The sequence below is a fragment of the Rhineura floridana genome, chromosome 9 (assembly GCF_030035675.1).
Source record: "Rhineura floridana isolate rRhiFlo1 chromosome 9, rRhiFlo1.hap2, whole genome shotgun sequence".
Classification (NCBI taxonomy): domain Eukaryota; kingdom Metazoa; phylum Chordata; class Lepidosauria; order Squamata; family Rhineuridae; genus Rhineura; species Rhineura floridana.
In genome coordinates this window covers 9,365,623-9,384,765 of record NC_084488.1, presented here as the reverse complement: position 1 = coordinate 9,384,765, position 19,143 = coordinate 9,365,623, and the positions used below count along the sequence as shown (strand labels likewise).

The following is a 19,143-nucleotide window of genomic DNA, read 5'->3' as shown; positions in this document are numbered from 1 at the left end:
ATGAAATCAATCATCTCTTGTTTGGCCTTCCTCTTTTTCTACTCTCTTCTGTTTTTCCCAGCATTATGGTCTTTCCTAGTGAATCATGTCTTCTCATGATGTGTCCAAAGTATGACAACCTTAGTTTCATCATTTTTGCTCCTAGTGACAGTTCTGGTTTAATTTGTTCTAACACCCTATTATTTGTCTTTTTTGCAGTCCATGGTGTCCGCAAAGCGCTCCTCCCACACCATATTTCAGATGAGTTGATTTTTCTCTTATCCACGTTTTTCACTGTCCAACTTTCACATCCATACATAGAGAAAGGAAATACCATGGTCTGAATGATCCTGATTTTAGTGTTCAGTGATACATCTTTGCATTTGAGGACCTTTTCTAGTTCTCTCATAGCTGCCCTCCCCAGTCCTAGCCTTCTTCTGATTTCTTAACTATTGTCTCCATTTGGGTTAATGACTGTGCCGAGATATTGATAATCCCTGACAAGTTCAATGTCCCATTTTTAACTTTAAAATTACATAAATCTTCTGTTGTCATTACTTTAGCCTTTTTAACATTCAGCTGCAGTCCTGCTTTTGCACTTTCCTTTTTAACTTTCATCAGCATTCCTTTCAAATCATTACTGGTTTCTGCTAGTAGTATGGTATTGTCTGCATATCTTAAATTATTGATATTTCTCCCTCCAATTTTCACACCTCCTTTATCTTGGTCCAATCCCGCTTTCCGTATGACATGTTCTGCATATAGGTTAAACAAATAGGGTGATAAAATGCATCCCTTTCCAATTGGAATATGGTTTCTCCATATTCTGTCCTTACAGTAGCCTCTCGTCCAGAGTATAGGTTGGGCATCAGAACAATCAGATGCTGTGGCACCCCCATTTCTTTTAAAGCATTTCATAGTTTTTCATGATCTACACAGTCAAAGACTTTGCTGTAATCTATAAAGCACAGGGTGATTTTCTTCTGAAATTCCTTGGTCCGTTCCATTATCCAACGTATGTTTGCGATATGATCTCTGGTGCCACTTCCCTTTCTAAATCCAGCTTGGATGTCTGGCATTTCTCACTTCATATATGGTAAGAGCCTTTGTTCTAGAATCTTGAGCATTACTTTACTTGCATGGGATATTAAGGCAATCGTTCGATAATTACTGCATTCCCTGGGATCCCCTTTCTTTGGAATTGGGATGTCTATGGAATGCTTCAAGTCTGTGGGCCGTTGTTTAGTTTTCCATATTTCTTTACAAATTTTTGTCAAAATTTGGACAGGTTCAGTCTCAGTAGCTTGTAGCAACTCTATTGGTATGCCATCTGTTCCTGGTGCTTTGTTTCTTCCAAGTATTTTAACAGCAGCGTTCACCTCGTATTCTAAAATTTCTGGTTCTTCATCATACGGTTCCTCCATGAATATATCTGTCATCCTGGCATCTCTTTTATAGAGTTCTTCAGTGTATTGCTACCATCTTCCTTTTATTTCATCTCAGTCAGTCAGTGTGTCCCCCTGTTGATTATTCAACATCCCTACTCTTGGTTTAAATTTCCCTTTAATCTTTTAGAATAGGCCTCTTGTTCTTCCCTTTTTGTTGTCCTCTTCTATTTCTATACAATAATTATTTTAACAGTTCTCTTTGTCCCTACGTACTAGTCGCTGTATTGTTGCATTTAGGGTTCTGACCGGGTCTCTATTTCCTTTTCCTTTTGCTTTCCTTCTCTCTTTAACCATTTTAAGAGTTTCTTCAGACATCCATTGAGGTCTTTCTCTCTTTTTAACTAGAGGTATTGTCTTTTTGCATTCTTCCCTATTACTGTCTCTTACTTCACTCCATAGTATACTCACTGTATAGTAGACAAGATTATCTGTTGAACCACCACTCATACAAGGTGTAAGTAAGGAGCAAATAAGGCTTTGTGTTTGTTTGGGGTTTTTTCCAGTTAGTTTGTGGTATGATAGGGAATTTTTGCAGGTGGAAAATCTGCTTTAAAAAACCCTGGAGCAAGAGAAAAATCAGCACCTGCAATGTGGGCGGGATGGAAATGTTAACAAATCATCTGCACAATTGACACAATTATATACTATTATGCTGACATCAGTTCTGGTAACAGTATGTGTGCAGAATAAGGGCTCCAAAAGTCTTCTTGTACCAGAAAATAAATGCTTATGATGGGATAATGTATTTGTCTTTCAAATCTGTGCACCATTTCACTAAGGAAAAACAATGACACCTTATGATGGCATTACTAAGGTGTTAAAACCTATACTGCAGCCAGATGTCAGTAGAAAATAGTCCCACATTATGGTTTCCATTCTTCAAATAAAATTTTAATACATATCAAGCAAAACTGCAATGTTAAAGTTATATCGCTTCTCCCGATTTAAAATTTCTAAAAGTGAGAAAATGATATAAAAATGTTCCCAAGATAAAGTTATACAAAATGCGAATTCAAAAAAAGTTAGGGATCCATATCAATATCACTTTGGAAAATACCCAGCACACATCAGTCCTGCTGAATCAGGTCTATCTAGTTCATGTTTCCAACAGTTACCAGCCAGATATTTCCAAAAAGTATAAAAGCAGGCAGGCCATGAAGGGAATGTCTAGTCTTTAAGCACATTGCAGGAACAGTTAACACTTTCCAGTGCCTGTTCACAACAACAAACAATCACATTCCACAACTAAGTTCCTTTTCTTGAAGTGAGCATAATGGTGCAATTAGGCTTCTACCAATCATCATATTGTTGCTAAATTGGAATACAAATTTCTACCGTGATTACATTTAAAAACACTACAACCAGAAAACACAATATTTATTCATTATTTATTTATTTATTCTTTTGTTGCCTTAAAGCAATATTCCAATTTGCATTAATTTTTCTGATGCTCAACTCTCTTTTAATCCATTTATCATGCACATAAGTGTAGCACATTTTACAGGCAGCAGTTCTTATATCAGAAAAGTCAAAATCTGCCAGTTGTGCTTTTGTAAATCCCAAAATCATTTTTGTAAGAGAGGAAGGAATATTCAATTCTACAGCTAGGCATTCCTTGTCTGTGTTTTAACCATCCAAACCACCTATCCACACTTTGAAAGTGTTGAATACGTTTAATGAGATTTAAATTGAATAATGGTTTAAACAGCATGCTAGTTTAATATTGCTGAAATTGAGTACTGGATACAACAGTTTATCTACCCAAGTTACTAGTATCACCTTTCTGACCATAAGTGGTAAAAAAGTAAAGAAAAAACACCAATAGAGATGTGTTGGTTTTTTCTTCTATATATGCATTTTGTATCAATAAAATGTAACAAATCTTCTTGAGTCATTTGCATATACAACAATTTTTATTCTCATCTCTCTGCCTGGAACTACTATAAAACAGGTATTAATAACAATCATGAAAACAGCAGAATCTCTCATCTAAAAACATAAGAGCAATCAGAAAAACTTTCATCTCTTTTGCCTCAAACATCTTTAACGTTCCCAGGAATAGGAGTCAGCGGTAGCTATCATGGTAACTCACTAGATGAGTAATGATGTCAATACAACTGGACAACGGTAACCATAGCAACTGTAACCTGCAAGTCCTGCGTAACCATTGTTGGATTTATTGTGGCAGGGGCCAAAGAGGCCAGGAGTAAAATGAAGCAGGGAACTATGGTGTCTGACACATCTAGTAGCACACACTTTAATCATAGCTGGCAGAAATTAATTCAGGAGGAATTTTGCAAAAGTTCCCCATGCAGTTTTGTGCTTTTGTTATGGGCTACAAGAACTGGTGTGCTAAATGGACAGTCCAGGGTAATAAGTCAGGTTCTGTTGAAAACTTTTTCCTTCCATTCTTTTTTTAAAAGGCGTTAAAAAGTAATGGTCAGCTACAGGAAACTAGATAATGTTCAACTACATTCTTGTATGTTTTCCCATATTAATTCAGAGATCAATTGCAAAGTACTTCCAGTACACATTTTCTTGATTAGTTACAATTTGTTTGCCAGAAGTGTTATGTCAAAGCACTAATTTTTGCATTTGAATTCAATATTTTTTTGAAATACAGTGCCTATCTATCCTTTAAAACCACTGAGTTTTGGATCCAAAATTAGTGCCCTACAGCAAATAGCAATCAATTATGTGGTCAAACCAGTCAAAATCTATTCATCTCAGATCAGTACTCACTAGACTGTAACGGTTTTCTGCACTAAAGGTGCTATTGCTGATGCTACATGTATTAGTATATGGGTCCCTAGAAACATGCATGTCATTCTAAGAAAGAAAAATACTTGTTGAACAAACACCAAAAACATTACTTTTCCAGGCCTACAATGGCTGCTTTACTGCTACAATGCCCTTAAAAATGTATACTGTATAAATGCAATGAAATTCCTAAGAAGCACAATCTGATATCGCAGTAGCGTTTTAAAAGTTACTGCCACCGTATGTAGCTGACTTGCTGCAAACGTAATCTATTAAATCTATACTGCACGTTTTTATATGGTATTTGTACTTCTTTGTAGGGAAAGGGTTTTTCTAATCATGAAACATTTAAATCAAGTAAGAAACACAAAGCAATTTTCTACAACAAATTAAGATATTGGACAGGAAAATGTATCAGGTATTGTCCTCTTGCATACTTAGCCTATCATTTTTCTTTACTTATACTTCGCATCTGTCATCAAGTGCTTGTAATTTTATGATGCTGCCCTGTAGCTTATGTAGAGTTGATATTATTTTACATTGTAATTGACTGGATAAAATGGTAATGCTATTTAAACTAGCCTCCTGCTCCAAAACACAGCTGCAACTGTACTTCTGTTTCCGAACAAACATCTTGACCTGAACATGCCACACACTCTCAACTCAGCCAAAGAGAAATTGGAGCAGACAGCAAAGGAAAAGTAGAGCAGCATCCAACCATCCATAATATTTCATACATAGTGTGCCCTCTTCTTGTTGCATTTACACTATACAATAAGCATATGTGCTTCTTTATCTAGCATCTTATTCACTTAATTGTGGCTGTTATGTGAGTATTAAAAGTAAAAAGGTAAAGGTGTCCCCACACTTCTATTGCGAGTCGTTTCCGACTCTTAGCGTGACGTCTTGCGACGTTTACTAGGCAGACCGTATATATGGGGTGGGATTGCCAGTTCCTTCCCCGGCCTTTCTTTACCCCCCAGCATATGCCGGGTACTCATTTTACCGACCACGGATGGATGGAAGGCTGAGTGGACCTCGACCCCTTTTACCGAAGATTCGACTTCCTCCTTCCGTTGGAATCGAACTCCAGCTGTGAGCAGAGCTTCGGCTGCGTTACCGCCGCTTACCACTCTGCGCCACGGAGTATCTTGTATTAGAAGTACACTGTCACATTTTCAAAGTTTAAAAGGCTCACCACTATACATATACAATAGGAGCAAAATACTAACTAAACAAAACTGGCACCACCTTGGCAATCTGCACATGACCTAAAACACAGAAAGCTTCTACAGGTAATATCATTCTGCCTGAAACATACTGGACTCTAGGTACAGAGTTAAAGCCCATTATATTTTCTAAGTTGTTTCGGCACATTTCGTAATGTATGGCTCTCACAATCTGATCAACAATAACCCTAATGCACCAGGAGGATTATAACATCTCACCAGCTATCTCCTGCAGTCCAAAGAAATTACTGTTTATGTTGACACATCCTACATTCATGAGACTGTAATTACTTATTTTGTCACACATGCACACATCTTAACCAAGCTAGCTTTGGGCTATTTCTAATTACTCAAAAGATTTTCTTAACTGAAATATCATTAGTAGTTATAGCATCTCTTTTTATTGTCTCAGTAGTTACTTAAGAGATTTTACAATAGTAGAAATACAGCTCTGTACATAAATGACACACATGATTTACCTTATAATACCTTTGTGTGTATTTTTAAGTATAATCAGAAGCATATATAAATTACAATATGCCATTGGAATTGAATAGGTGTAAGACCATAGGTTTTATGTAAGCCTCCCACAAGAGAGGCTACATGAATACTTACACCAAACAAATTGACTTCAATGGATCAGGGTAAACTATTCAAAATGCCATTATCTGCAACCTGAAAACAACCTTGGTTATTGTACTTTGATCTAATCGTTGTGAATCAGAAAAATCAGAAGTCATAATTTAGTACTAACGGTAAGCTTTGGATCCTTAACAAAATTTTGAAACAGAAGGAAAACAAGATGTTGTGACGTGGCTATACCAGGCTCCCAAAAGCAATTATAATGTTATTGACATTTAGCTAGCACACTTCAGCTTCATTCCTCGATACAAATGTTGATGGGCTTAACCCTTCCTTGTATTACTAATATACAGAGATCATAATAAAACACATCTTGACTGTTCTACAAATGTCGGAAAAAATCTTAGGTCTGAGGAAAATAATTCTAAAAGGCTGTTAGTCTTTTAGTCTTTTTTCAATACTTTGGGTTCATATTGAAGTGTCTACATATGTATTTGATTTAAAACATTTGTAATGTTTCCCTTTAGAATACTGTATCTGGTTAAGACAAAGGTTTTCTTAACATAGGATCTACTCCATATTCATATTGTAATAATAAATATCTAGACATCAAAATATATCAAATGTATCTACCTTCATAGAGTTTTTTCCCGGTTTGCCTTTAAGTTATACAATATTCATATTTTATTCTGCCAAGACTTTAAAGAGACTGGCCAGGATCCAAAGATTCTTTGGGCATGCATAGTCCAGTGTGATTCTCCCTTCCCCCCTTTGAACAGCAAAAGCCATACCATCATCACAAACTACTTCTGGGAAGTCCCTCAGTTTCAAAAGCAATTTTCTACTCTGCAAGAGTTGAATCTCAAAGAGATTCCAAGCTCAAATTCCCTTTAGGTCTAGGAAACTAATTGCGCATCTATTTGGGTCCCAACCTTTGTAATTAAGAGACAGAACATGACAAAACACAACACACTTGACATCAAAAGTCTGTAACAGTGCCCTCCTCTGATTTTTAAATTCCAACTTATGCCACACTAGAGAACAATATAACCCCATAAATCAGGAACCAAAAGTTCCAATATTCTTCAAAGCATTACTGTCATTTTTGGTTCCTTAAGCGTTTCAATAGTACTGTAAACAAAGGGGGGGAGAGATATATTCCAACCCAGTTTCCATCCAGAATTTAATTAATCTTGTTATCAGAAATCAATGGGAAATGAAAAATCTAGATTTATATTAACCCAGTTTGAAAATTTAGGTCAGTCAAGTAGTATAAGAGTTGAAAAAAATACAGAACAGAAACAATTCAGAGGAGTGCACACAAATTACAAATAAAGAAAAAACAAAAGAAAACAGGAATTAAAGGTAAGTGGCGCCAGGAACAGACGAAGCACTTATTGAATGACATGTTTTAGTTACAACTTAAAAGCACTAGGAGCATTTCAAGGCTTCCACAATGGATATGGAACAGCATCTACTTACAGCCTGTAGAGTTTTGGAGTCCCAAGAAACAGCAACTCAGAGAGGAGGTGAAGATTATTTCTGTTTAGACGCCTTTAGTAGAAAAGAAGATAAGAGAATTACAAATCTGAATAAATAGCAACACTACCATGATGTGTCATAACTAGACCACTTGAGACTAAGTGGGCATATAGCAGAAGCAGGCAATGTTAGTGCCAGGAGCCATGCAGGAAACATAAACCAGAATATCATGACTAATATAACATTTTATCTATATATTAGCATAAAGTGCACATGAATGTATTAAATTCCAACTTTGGTACTCTTCCAAAACAAGAGATGTCTAAAAGCATAAGGAGTGAGCAGATAAACCACCCTACCAGCAGCCTTAAACAATCATTTTCCCCTTGTGGAAAAAGAATCATCAGGCGAGTTACAACGATTCATTCTTCAAGAAGCACTGCCAATTAAACTGACATGAGATGTAACTAATCAAACCTTTGAGATGGCTTTATAAAACACTAGCAAAATCCCTATCATTGTGATTGGCAGAGAGGGACTGCATATTGCAGGACAGCAAAGTCACCTATTGCACCTTCCCATACAGTCATTCTCAGTGGAGGTTGAATATTAGAGCAGGCTTCACCATCACCTTAGCAGAATGGCAGCAAGGACGTGTGCACTGCAGTTATTGCTGCATAGGCCAGATCCAGTCAACAGTTCCCCAGTCCCGCCACATAACATGTAATCAGCTAAAAAAATATGCCAGATATTAGCCTGAACAGATATGTCTTTACTGCCAACCAAGAGATGAGCAAGGACAGGGGCAGCCAAATCTCCCTCTGCCACAGAGGGAGAGAAGGCCCTGGTCCTTGTACCCATCCTCTGCACCTCTCACGGGGGAGGCACACAAAACAGGGCCTACAATGTTGACAACAGCACTCTAGCAAATTCCAATGGAAGGAGATTGTTTTTAAGGTATCCTGCTCCTAGGCCATTTAGAGTTTCAGTTTAAAACCAGCACTTTACATTGAGCTTAGAAACAACTAGTAGCCAGTAAAGGTGTAATAGAGGTATATGATCTAACCTGCAAGTCCTCTGAACAGAGGTAGGCTGAACACTTATCCATACTCTAGTAGCATCCAGATTTGACTGCTGACATGTATTGGACATAGGCTGCATTTGAAGACTGCCAAGTACAGATGAAACACCTCGCATTAGTTTTAAAACAGAACTACAATTCTGAGCACAAACAAAATGCTGTTTTAAATATCTAAAACTATGGTGGGGAACCTGTGGTCCTTCAAATGCTATTGAACTATAACTCCCATAATCCCTGAACACTGATGGTGCTGGCTGGGACTGACTGAGTCCACCACCATCTGGAAGGCCATAAGTTTCCCACTCATGTTCTAAAACCCTACACTGCTTGTAGCCCAGATATGTAAAGGACCATCTACTGCTGCATAAAAACTGCTTGACCTCTCTCTGGGTGCCCTCATTACCTGAAATTAGGTAGGCAGCAACAAGGGAAAGAGCTTTTCTGTTGTGCCACACTATCTCTGGAATGTTCTCTTTTTGCTGGCTAGCCTGGCACTAGATTTGATAATTTTTAAGTCCACATCTTAGACCTTTTTATTTGCCTATGGTTTTAAGTGCTTAAGTTTTCAAACAGGATGCTGCTATTTTCAGAGAAGCAGAGGAAACCTCTAATTATGGCCCACCTGTCTTCCCCAATTGGCTTGCCAGGCCATTTTGGGCAAGCCACACACACCTTAAATATGATGTCATACAGGTAAAGGTAGGGCATGGCCAAAGCCTCCTTGTACAACTTCAGAAGTGCCTGGCAACCTGCTGGTGTGAAAGGAGAGCAAGTCTGCTTGGTCCAGGTGTGCAAGACAGCTCCCTCCAGGTAATTCTCTCTTGCACCCAAACCTAAGCAAGATTGCGCCCCCCCCATTGGCTGATGTGAAGGGAGGGTGATCTTGCCTGGTCCAGGTGCATGAGCAAGGCACTGCTAAAAGCAAGTTTTCCCCTTGCTTGTAGTAGCACTTTGCCACTTATTTGATTTATTATTCGATTTATATCCTGCCCTTCCGGCAGGCCAGGGCTTGCTATGAACTTTGAAGTTCCAACTTCAGGACTTCAAAGGACAAAAAACCCTGATGTTATTTGTGACATCATATGAATGACAAGTAGGAGGCTGTTGTCATGGGTGCCAAGGAGAACCTTTGGCAAGATTGGGAGGATGAAGAGTGGGTTACAGATGTCACAGAGGGGGCTGGAGAAAACATGGGAGAAATCTTTCCAGATATCTCTTGCAGCTCTGATCCTGGTGAGTCTAATGCTGCTCATAACCCCCTGCATCTATGACAGAGGGCCTGTTTACATGCCCGAAAAATCTGCATCTGATGCTTTTTGCAGATCCTTTTAATTTGGACCGTTTACTTGATGTTTTACCCAATGCTTGTGCATTCTACTGCTTTTGCCTTTAACTCCGGATTTAGTGGATGCGACAAAAACCCAAAATTGCTTTTAAAATCCGCACCTGCTTCTACCGAGTATTACCTTTTAAGCGCCTTTTCTGGCTGCGCAGTTTCTTCACCATTAGATCCTCCCTTTTCTCCACCCCTTTCACTGTCTTGGGGCGTCATTTTGTTTCCTGCAGTTGACGAAGCAACTTCCGGTTGCTATCACATTCCTTTCTCCCATTTACTCCCGCTTCCCCCCAATACATTTCCTCCCCTGCTCCTTTAAACAAAATCACATTCCCCACCCCTTCATCGAGGGTAGCAGGGCTGGAGCTCATAAAATTCCTTCCTCGGAGCTGTGGTTTTGGCGCTGTTGTTTACGTCTAGCGCGCGTGCGTGCGTGCGTGTGAGAGAGAGAGAGAGAGAAAGTGTGTGTGTGGAGGACGTCTTCTGCCTCGTAGCATCCCTCTGCTCCCCCCCAAAGCTGGATCTCTCCCCCCCTCGATCTGATGCATGCACCCTTTTCACAGCCACGGAGAGAGGAGGCTGGTGAAGGCACAGCTGGGGTAATTTATAAGTGCCCAAAAGTGCAGGGGAAAGGGGAGGTGCTTTGGCGTCTCATCCCAGCATCTGCTCCACTCACTGAGAGCAATAATATTAAATGTTTCCTTTAGTAGCTGCTTTTAATGTCTCTCTAAAGATAATTGTTTGAGGGTTTTTTATGTTTCCCAGAATGCATTCTGAGGCTTGTCCCAGGGTGCCAAAGGCAAACCAATCTTGCGCAGGGACAGCCTAACAGCCATGGGTGGGAGTGATTCCCTTTCTTTCAAGCGCCTATTCCTTCATTTAGGGAAACACCGCCCCTTCCCCGCCTCCGCAGTTAACATTCTAATGTGCTGACACAGCAACAAGGAAATGCTGATAGCAATAACCGCACACCCGTGTGAATGCTACAAAGAAAAACAGCCAATTTATTCATAGCAAGGGCGGAAGTATGTGAACTGTCAAAATCAATCGCGATGGAAAAAGCAGCATTTCTAATGTGGATCTGGGGTCCCATGTAAACAAGCCCAGAGAGAAAGGAATTCCCACTGGCACCTAGCCCAGACTTAGCTGTTGAACTGATAAAACTTAATGAACAGCCTGGACTCTTCCAGAGCGAGCAAAGTGAATGTAGTATGTCAAAGTCAGAGATCAATTTCACCAAGGCCACATAGAATAAGGGATGTGCTAGAATTCCACCCAAGTTGGATTTGGTACCAAATTTTCCATTGGTTCTATTATTCTCAATCACTGAGGATCAGCTTTTATTGAAGTGAATTTCTATGGCGAATTTTGAAAACAGATTTTTTTTAAAAAAAATCTGCCTCTAAAATATTGATCTTAAGAATAATTTATTGATATTTCCTTCCGAATATTGATATTTCCTTTAAAAATATTGACATTAATATTTATATTTTTTTCTCTGTGCGGAAAAAAGCACAGACTGGTAAAAGTAGCATCTAGTGAATAAAGAATAAACTCAAATCAATCCCAACCTGTTAGGACAATGGAATGCTTTTGATCTGGCACTAGGCAATGGATTCCATCCCTACGTAGAATTGAGAAAAGGCTTCAGCTAATGAAATCAACGTCTTTCCCCAGAAGGAGCTCCTGCTTTGCAGCACAAACCAGAAAATACCAGAGTAATTAGTGACTAGTAGAGTGCCTACCCACCTCTCTTATATTTAGGGTGGCTGGATGTGATAAGAATATTGCAACAAAGTCTGCTCTTTCCTCCACATGTCTATTCTGTTCCTGAGATATGGATAGCAGGAGTGGATGGCATCCAACGAAGCAGGAGGAGGGGGGGAACCCAGGATGCCAGAAAGAAAAAATGTGGATGATGAAGTTCCAAATGGATTTATTAAAAATAGTAAAGAAAATATGCCCAATTCGTTTCGGCCAGACAAATCTCGGCCTTCGTCAGGGGCGACTCTAGACTAGATTCACATTTACGTGCAGAATTGTAGTTTATTTGCCTTATTTGTATTATCTTACTATTGAATGACTTTACAGATTCTACATTCGCCCCTGACGAAGGCCGAGATTTGTCTGGCCAAAACGCGTTGGGCATATTTTCTTTACTATTTTTAATAAATCCATTTGGAACTTCATCATCCACGTTTTTTCTTTCTGGCATTCTGGGTTCCCTCCCCTCATCCTCCTGTTCCTGAGATATGCCTGGTCTGCTCCTATTCTGTATCCTCAATCGTGCTTAGAATGCCTGATGCTACATTCCTGTCCTATTTCTAGAATAGAGCTTTGTGCAAAACCCAGTCCAAGTCCTGAGTCTGCTTCCGTGATTGGAAGCCAGGACACCTGTCAAATTTGGCCCACAAGGCAAATACTAATAAGGATCTGGCCCATGGAGCCAAAAATGTTCCCCCACCGGTTTTAGAGTTTAAGTTTGATTTACTAATTTTAGCTTTAAAAAATGTATATTAAAGTTAAGATAATTTAAATATATCTGAAACAGGAAAGTGATGTGCTTTAAATAAATATTTAAATGCTATATTATTGCAATTGTTTTATATTCTTCCACTGTGACTACCTTGAAAAATTCTTATAACAAGGCAGGATAGGTTTTTAAAGAAATAAATACATTTTTCAATTAATTACAGTTTCTGAAGTGTCTTCAACAGATAGTTTCATGCTGCAATACAGTAATGTAATCTGGCTATGAGTAGGGTATGAGTGATAGGGGTAAGATATAACTTCATAGCTTAGCATTGCTAACCACCACTGCCATCTGACCATCTAAAAGTCATGCTGGATCTAGAGACACTCTCAAGCTGTAAGCTTAATTTGGGGGCGTACAATCCCACCCAAAATAGGTCATGAACCTAATTCCAAATGGCTCAAACCTCACACCAGTAGTATGGCCCATCCCATCTGGGTTAAGTTTCAATTTGTTCATCCCTATCCACATGTGGCATGGAATGCTGTTTCAGAACCTACCATGGTTTGGAAGATAGAAATATGAGAGACACTGGGAGGAGCTGTATGGGAAACACTGGCATATTCATGACAGCAACTCATGAGTCAGTAACAAACAACCATCTGCCAGCACCACCTTCCCAGAATGACCTATCAGAACCTACCAAAGCCACAAAAATACAGTACCACTCAGTTGTATTATGATGCAGAGGCCCAGAAGGATACAATGGTGTTCAACTTTGTTGAGAAATCCAATAAAAATTATCAGGAACACAATTCCCCCTACCCAGTCTATTTCCCACAGTAAGTCAATCCAGCAGTGTCCAATGCTGAAAACAAAATTAAGTTCTTTTTCAACTATCAGCGTCAAACATTGCAGATAGATTATAGATACCATGTCTGATTCATTACTGCTGTGACTCTTCTTGACCAGGAGAAAGAAACAGGTTGCATTTTCCCATTGGCCAGTACAAGCAACAATCAGTCCAAAGCAAAGCATTCTCCCACTTCTCTTTGCAAAGGAAAGCAAGAGAATTCCTAATCCCCATCTGCCTTGATCGCCCTTCAGCCTAGATAATATTAAAATGGCAAAATACGAACTGGCCATAAGATAAGCACACTAGATAAAAAAAGGATTACTTAAGGATTCAGTCTTTATGAATTCCAATACAAACTGATGTGACCTCCGGACTAATGTGCAGACCACAGCTGAGATATGCACCAGCATTCATATCTCCTGAATATTCAAAAATGTACCAGTTACATTTAAAAAGTTTAAAAATACATACCTACATACAACGGTGCAAATTTTGTTTTGTTTAACAAATAAATATGGAAATAGTAAACAGACTAATGGATGAAAGTGACATTGACTGCAAACAGACTGACACTGCATTTTCTAGGGATGCGTAAGACAGCAGTGGCAGATGAGAGATCAGTGGCAAACAGTGCTGTGTTGAAATCCATCCTTTAGTTCTTTGAAAATTTTCTTCTTCCTCATGAGAAAGGATTCCATTTTTCTGTCACATTTACAGGGCACTTCAGAATTTCTGTGGGTGACATGCTTCAGGCATACCTTATCATTGTGAGGTATGTTTTTCTCTTTCCAGTAAAACATTCCTATAATACTCTGGAAACTTCCTGTCTGTCCACGCTTCCCGATCTGAAAAAGCCCATGGGAGGAGTTACACTATGATACCTTTGCCTGGGCTTGAACTGAAGCACAGGCATCCAGGATGGCTGCAGTGTACAGAGCCACCCATGAGAATTTCACCAAAAATTTCTCTCCCTTTTCATACTTTTCAAACATAATTTCTTTTCTCAATAATTGATAGAAATGTTCCAAAACTATGGTAAAAAGTTTCGGCACAGCACTAGTAGCAAACCCCTTGAAGTTGGAAGAGTGGTTGAAATGTTTGTATGCAGCAGGTAAAACCAGGCTGCTCAGCAAGGACATGAAATTTGGAAAGCTGCATTAGTAAGGTCTGATTTAAAAGTGCTTAACTTTGTTTAAACTTTATAAGGGTTCACACGTCTGGTGTCATGTTTAAATTAGGTTGCAGCTCCTACAGTACTTCATCACTACAACAGGGCTGAGGGCTGTAACTCGGAGGTAGAGCACATCCTTTGCGTGCAAAGGGTCGCAGGTTCAATCCCTGGTTATTTCTAGGTAGGGTGAGAAAGAACCCTGCCAGTTATTTTTCTGCAGTCCCTTAGGGTTTGAAGATTTCATCAAACTGTCAATCAACTGCCTTCATTTACCACCTGCAAGTAATAGAAACAGCAGAGGGCAGGTAGGTAGAGGAAGACTTTCCCTCCTCATTTGTCCTTTTCTTGATTGGAAAAAAGCAGACAAGGGAAAGGAGGAGAGGAGTCGAGCGGGAATAGAGAAGAGCCACCTTGCCACTTTTTATTCCACCCCTCTGAGTGGTGCAGATTAAAAGGACAAGGGCAATTCTTTTTTCATCCGCTTCTTTCCCCTTCCTAGATGCCTTTATACATAAAGTAGTGTACACTAGGTATGGAATCCTCTTTTTTATGTTTCGTTTTTAAGTGTGGTTAAAGATTCGATTCCTTTTTCCTCCAATATCTTTTCTTTTTTCTGATCTCCTTTTTTGCTTTGCAGAGAATTTTCTATATTATTGTTATTTATTCACAAGTCTCCACTGGTATCAATCTTTATTCTGAACTATTGCTTTTTTACATTACTTTGCAAGTTCACTGCAGAGCAGATTAAGGCAGATAATCAAGTCAGTGTCTTCCCCTTGCTGCTTACAATCAACATTGATTTGAGGAGGGCATTAGATAGGGAAGAATTCACCTTTCTTGTCCTCCTCGATCTCTCAGCGGCTTTTGATACTGTCAACCACAGTATCCTTCTGCTTCGCCTGGAGGGATTGGGAATTGGAGGCACTGTATTACAGTGGTTCCATTCCTTTCTCTCCGATAGGTACCAACAGGTAGCGTTGGGGGAGGAGGTATCAGACCCTTGGCCTCTCAATTGTGGTGTGCCACAGGGCTCTATCCTCTCTCCCATGCTATTTAACATCTATAAGAAGCCGCTGGGGGCAATCATCAGGAGATTTGGGCTGCAGTGTCATCAATATGCGGATGACACTCAGCTCTATCTCTCATTTAAATCTTCACCAGAGTTGTCCAAGTGCCTGGAATCCGTGAGTGGATGGATGGGAAGGAACAAGCTGAAGTTGAACCCTGATAAGACCGAGGTACTACTTGTGGGGGACAAGAGAAGGTTGGGCGACATTGAACTGAAGTTCAATGGGGTGAGTCTACCCCTAAAGGACCAGGTCCGCAGCCTTGGGGTTGTGCTTGATTCCAGGCTGTCCATGGAGGCTCAGATTTCAGCAGTGAGCCGGGCAGCCTGGTACCAACTACACCTCATACGAAGGCTGCAACCCTACCTTCCTGTTCACCAGCTCCCACTAGTGGTACATGCCCTGGTCACCTCTCGTTTGGACTACTGTAATGCGCTCTACGTGGGGTTACCCTTGAAAACTGTCCGGAAATTACAACTGATACAAAATGCGGCGGCTCGACTACTTACGAATAGTCGCCGCTGAGATCACATCACACCAGTGTTGTTCGACCTACACTGGCTACCAGTTGTTTTCCGAGCCCAATTCAAGGTGTTGGTATTGACCTTTAAATCCCTACACAGTTCCGGCCCAGTTTATCTCACGGAGCGCCTTCAACGCCACCAATTATGCCGCCCAACAAGATCGGCCACACAGGGCCTTCTCTCAATCCCGCCAACAAAAACAGCCAGATTGGCGGGTACAAGAGAGAGGGCATTCTCAGTGGCAGCCCCCACTCTTTGGAACTCCCTCCCACAAGATCTCCGGCACACCTCTTCTTTAAATGTATTTCGGAAAGCCTTAAAGACCTGGCTCTTTCAGCAGGCCTTCGGGGTATCCGGGGAGGGTTAATTGTTATAACTGAAATGCCTCCTGCCCAGTTTTAATATTGTTGCTGCAGATGTGTTGTTTTTATATTGTATTACTGTATTCTATCAAATGTATTTTAACAATTCTGTAAGTCGCGTAGAGTGGCCATTGGCCAGATAGGCGACGAAGAAATTAAATTTATTATTATTATTATTAACACCTCATTCCCCCCTGCTGCTTACAATCAACACCTCATTCCTTTTGCTTTCTGTCTGACATCAGTGAAAGGAAATACGCATTTGAAGAGCTCATACAGGAAGTAGATTGATAAAAGTATCACTCACACTATAATGATTTCAAAGCTAATTTTTAAAAAAAAAATTGAAAAGAATGAATCGGAAACCAGGCACGGAGAGTTGCTACTTCAACATTCTCTCCACAGAGATAGAGAATATCAGAAATAATAATTAATCTAAATCTGATTATTGCAGAAATGAAGCCCATCACTAGTGCCCACTACCCTTGCAATGCCTGACCCCCAAACAATATCCTCAGCTAATTACTGGCCACTGATCAACTAACTGGACAGAAGAGTGGCACTCTAGGGCAGCAATGTGGATTTTATATTAGGTAATGTTCTAGATATGAGATATAAAATATTTGACTTCGTTCGTGTTCATTTGGAAGGATCAGTATTGCTGTTTCCAAAGTCCCCATCCCATGTTTACTCCCTCCGGAGTATCCTGAAGGGAAGTGGGGTTTTTTTGTCAATTACATGCTAGCCAGGAGACTGTGGGGGGGTTGCAATTGACACAAAATGATTATACAGGGGGCGCTGTGTGTGCGTACACGCACATTGTTAAGTTACATGGAAAACGAGCACATCGCGGTTTAAAGGATTGAGGGAAGGAACTTAAATGGAACTTAAACAGGTGGGGGGAAGGGGGTAAATGAAGGCTAGAGTGACCAGAAGTGCCTTCTTCAGTGTCAGGAGGAGAAAGGGGAGTATCTGAACAGTGACGATCTGCCCACCCACTGGAAACATCAGAGCAAAGCGCCTAGGTGGGAGGAGGGCAGCGAAACAGGGACGGTTTTTCCGTCACTTTTTTCAGTGGCTTGATTTCATTCGGATTAAAAGGAAAAAGCAGCAGGATGGTTTCCCTTTGCCTCGCACGTCATGTCAACTGTGTGAATTATATGGGCATGCAAGGAAAACCCATCTCACTTTAAATTGCCATGTGAACTGCCATGTGAACATTTAATAAACAAAACTAAAAAAGTTATGTTAACTTCACCTGATATCTGGAAAGTCTGCCAAAAAGTAACTCGAAGTAGTTAATTAAAGTATTAGAGAAAAATTTGATATAGTACACTTAGTATAGCTTAAAATGTTCCCCTTTCTTTAACATATATCCACAGTTTCACTCTTTCATTTCTTAAATTTCTAAACAAAGTAAATAAAAAAGAAAAGAAAGGCTGTGAAGAGACATTTATGATATCTGAACCCGTGCATGTGGAAAATCAGAAGCTGTTCCTGAGTCCCATTTAAAAAGGTAAGTTCAACTACTTTAGCTATGGGGGGGGATCAGATATTTATACACCATGCATAATTATAACCCAAGCCTGGTGGGGACTCCAGAAGCTGCAGGAAGAAGAGGAGTTGTCATTTCTTCAGGATGTACAAGGGCTTGCCCCCTTTTGTTAGTTTTATCGAGTAGGTTTTATGTATAGTATTGTTTGGTTTGGTTTTTCTGTAGGCTATTTCCAGGGTGAGGGGCTGGAGGTAGTCTGGAGTGGTATGTGTGTAAGAGGGAAGTACTTTTATGTCCCTGGAGTGAGTCCAGTCCTAAATGGTGTTGTGCCATTCCTGGTTGGGGGGGGGGGTGAGAAATGAGTTTTTATCCCAAGTGAGAGCTGGGATGTGAATCACACTCAGGGTGGATAAAAATCAGTGATTCTTTAAGACAAAATCAGGTTTTATTTAAATTGCATTTTTATTTAAATCTTTTTTTTTCATTTTTTAAACATTAATAAAATAGTAAATCTCTCTCATTCAATTCAATGTTATTACATACATGCTGAACCTACACTTACAATCTCATTAAAATGAATTAATGGATGTATCACACACACACACATAGTGTTACCAACCAAACATGGGCATTCATTTCAGTTTTCAGTTTTTCATCTCATGAAAATGGCTCTGCCCAAACTACCAACTCTTGCTTCTTCTAAGTTCTGGACTTTCTGTGTCTTTGACTAAAGTTATATGTGCAAAGACACAGACTGGATGGAAATGAACTGGGATTGTTGCTGTCGCGAGCTTATGTTATGGTGGAACTGGGCCACACAAGGCAAAGGAATGAGGACAGAGACAATATAGAAAAGGACAGTTGCAGAGGCTTGAAAAGAAAAAAGGGAAGACATTACAGTACAGACACAGCTTTCAGTCCCTATATTCCCCCATACTTTTGCTACAGAAGAACCGTCCAGGACATAACAGAGACCCTATCTGGGAATATTTTGAAGAAATTACTACTCTGGGCAAAAAAAGGAAAATATGTAAAGGGTAAACATTGCAAGGAGGAGATGCAGAGCCTAGTTGCCAGGATGATGAAACATCATAATGAAACCTGTTTATTGAGAGAAAATGATGTGGATGAAGATAGGGATGTGTCTGAAGAACAATGTGCATCAATTGGTTAATATAAATTAAATAATTCTCTTTGTAATGCATTATGGGGATGCATTATTTGTCAGGATTCTCTGTGCCTTTCAGTATTAGTGTTATTCAACAAGCTGTTTGCTATGTTGGATGTTAACAGAGAAA

At 39.8% G+C, this 19,143-nt stretch overlaps 1 protein-coding gene across 7 annotated transcripts in view; it reads right to left on the bottom strand.

The window, feature by feature from the left end:
- Positions 1 to 19,143, bottom strand: part of SLIT2 (slit guidance ligand 2) — a 438,710-nt gene that overhangs the window by 386,596 nt on the left and 32,971 nt on the right. For all 7 annotated transcript variants that reach the window (XM_061583554.1, XM_061583552.1, XM_061583553.1 and 4 more), the window contains one exon: positions 7,481 to 7,552. In XM_061583554.1, coding sequence (XP_061439538.1) covers positions 7,481 to 7,552 — 72 coding nt within the window. The remainder of the gene's footprint in view (positions 1 to 7,480; positions 7,553 to 19,143) is intronic.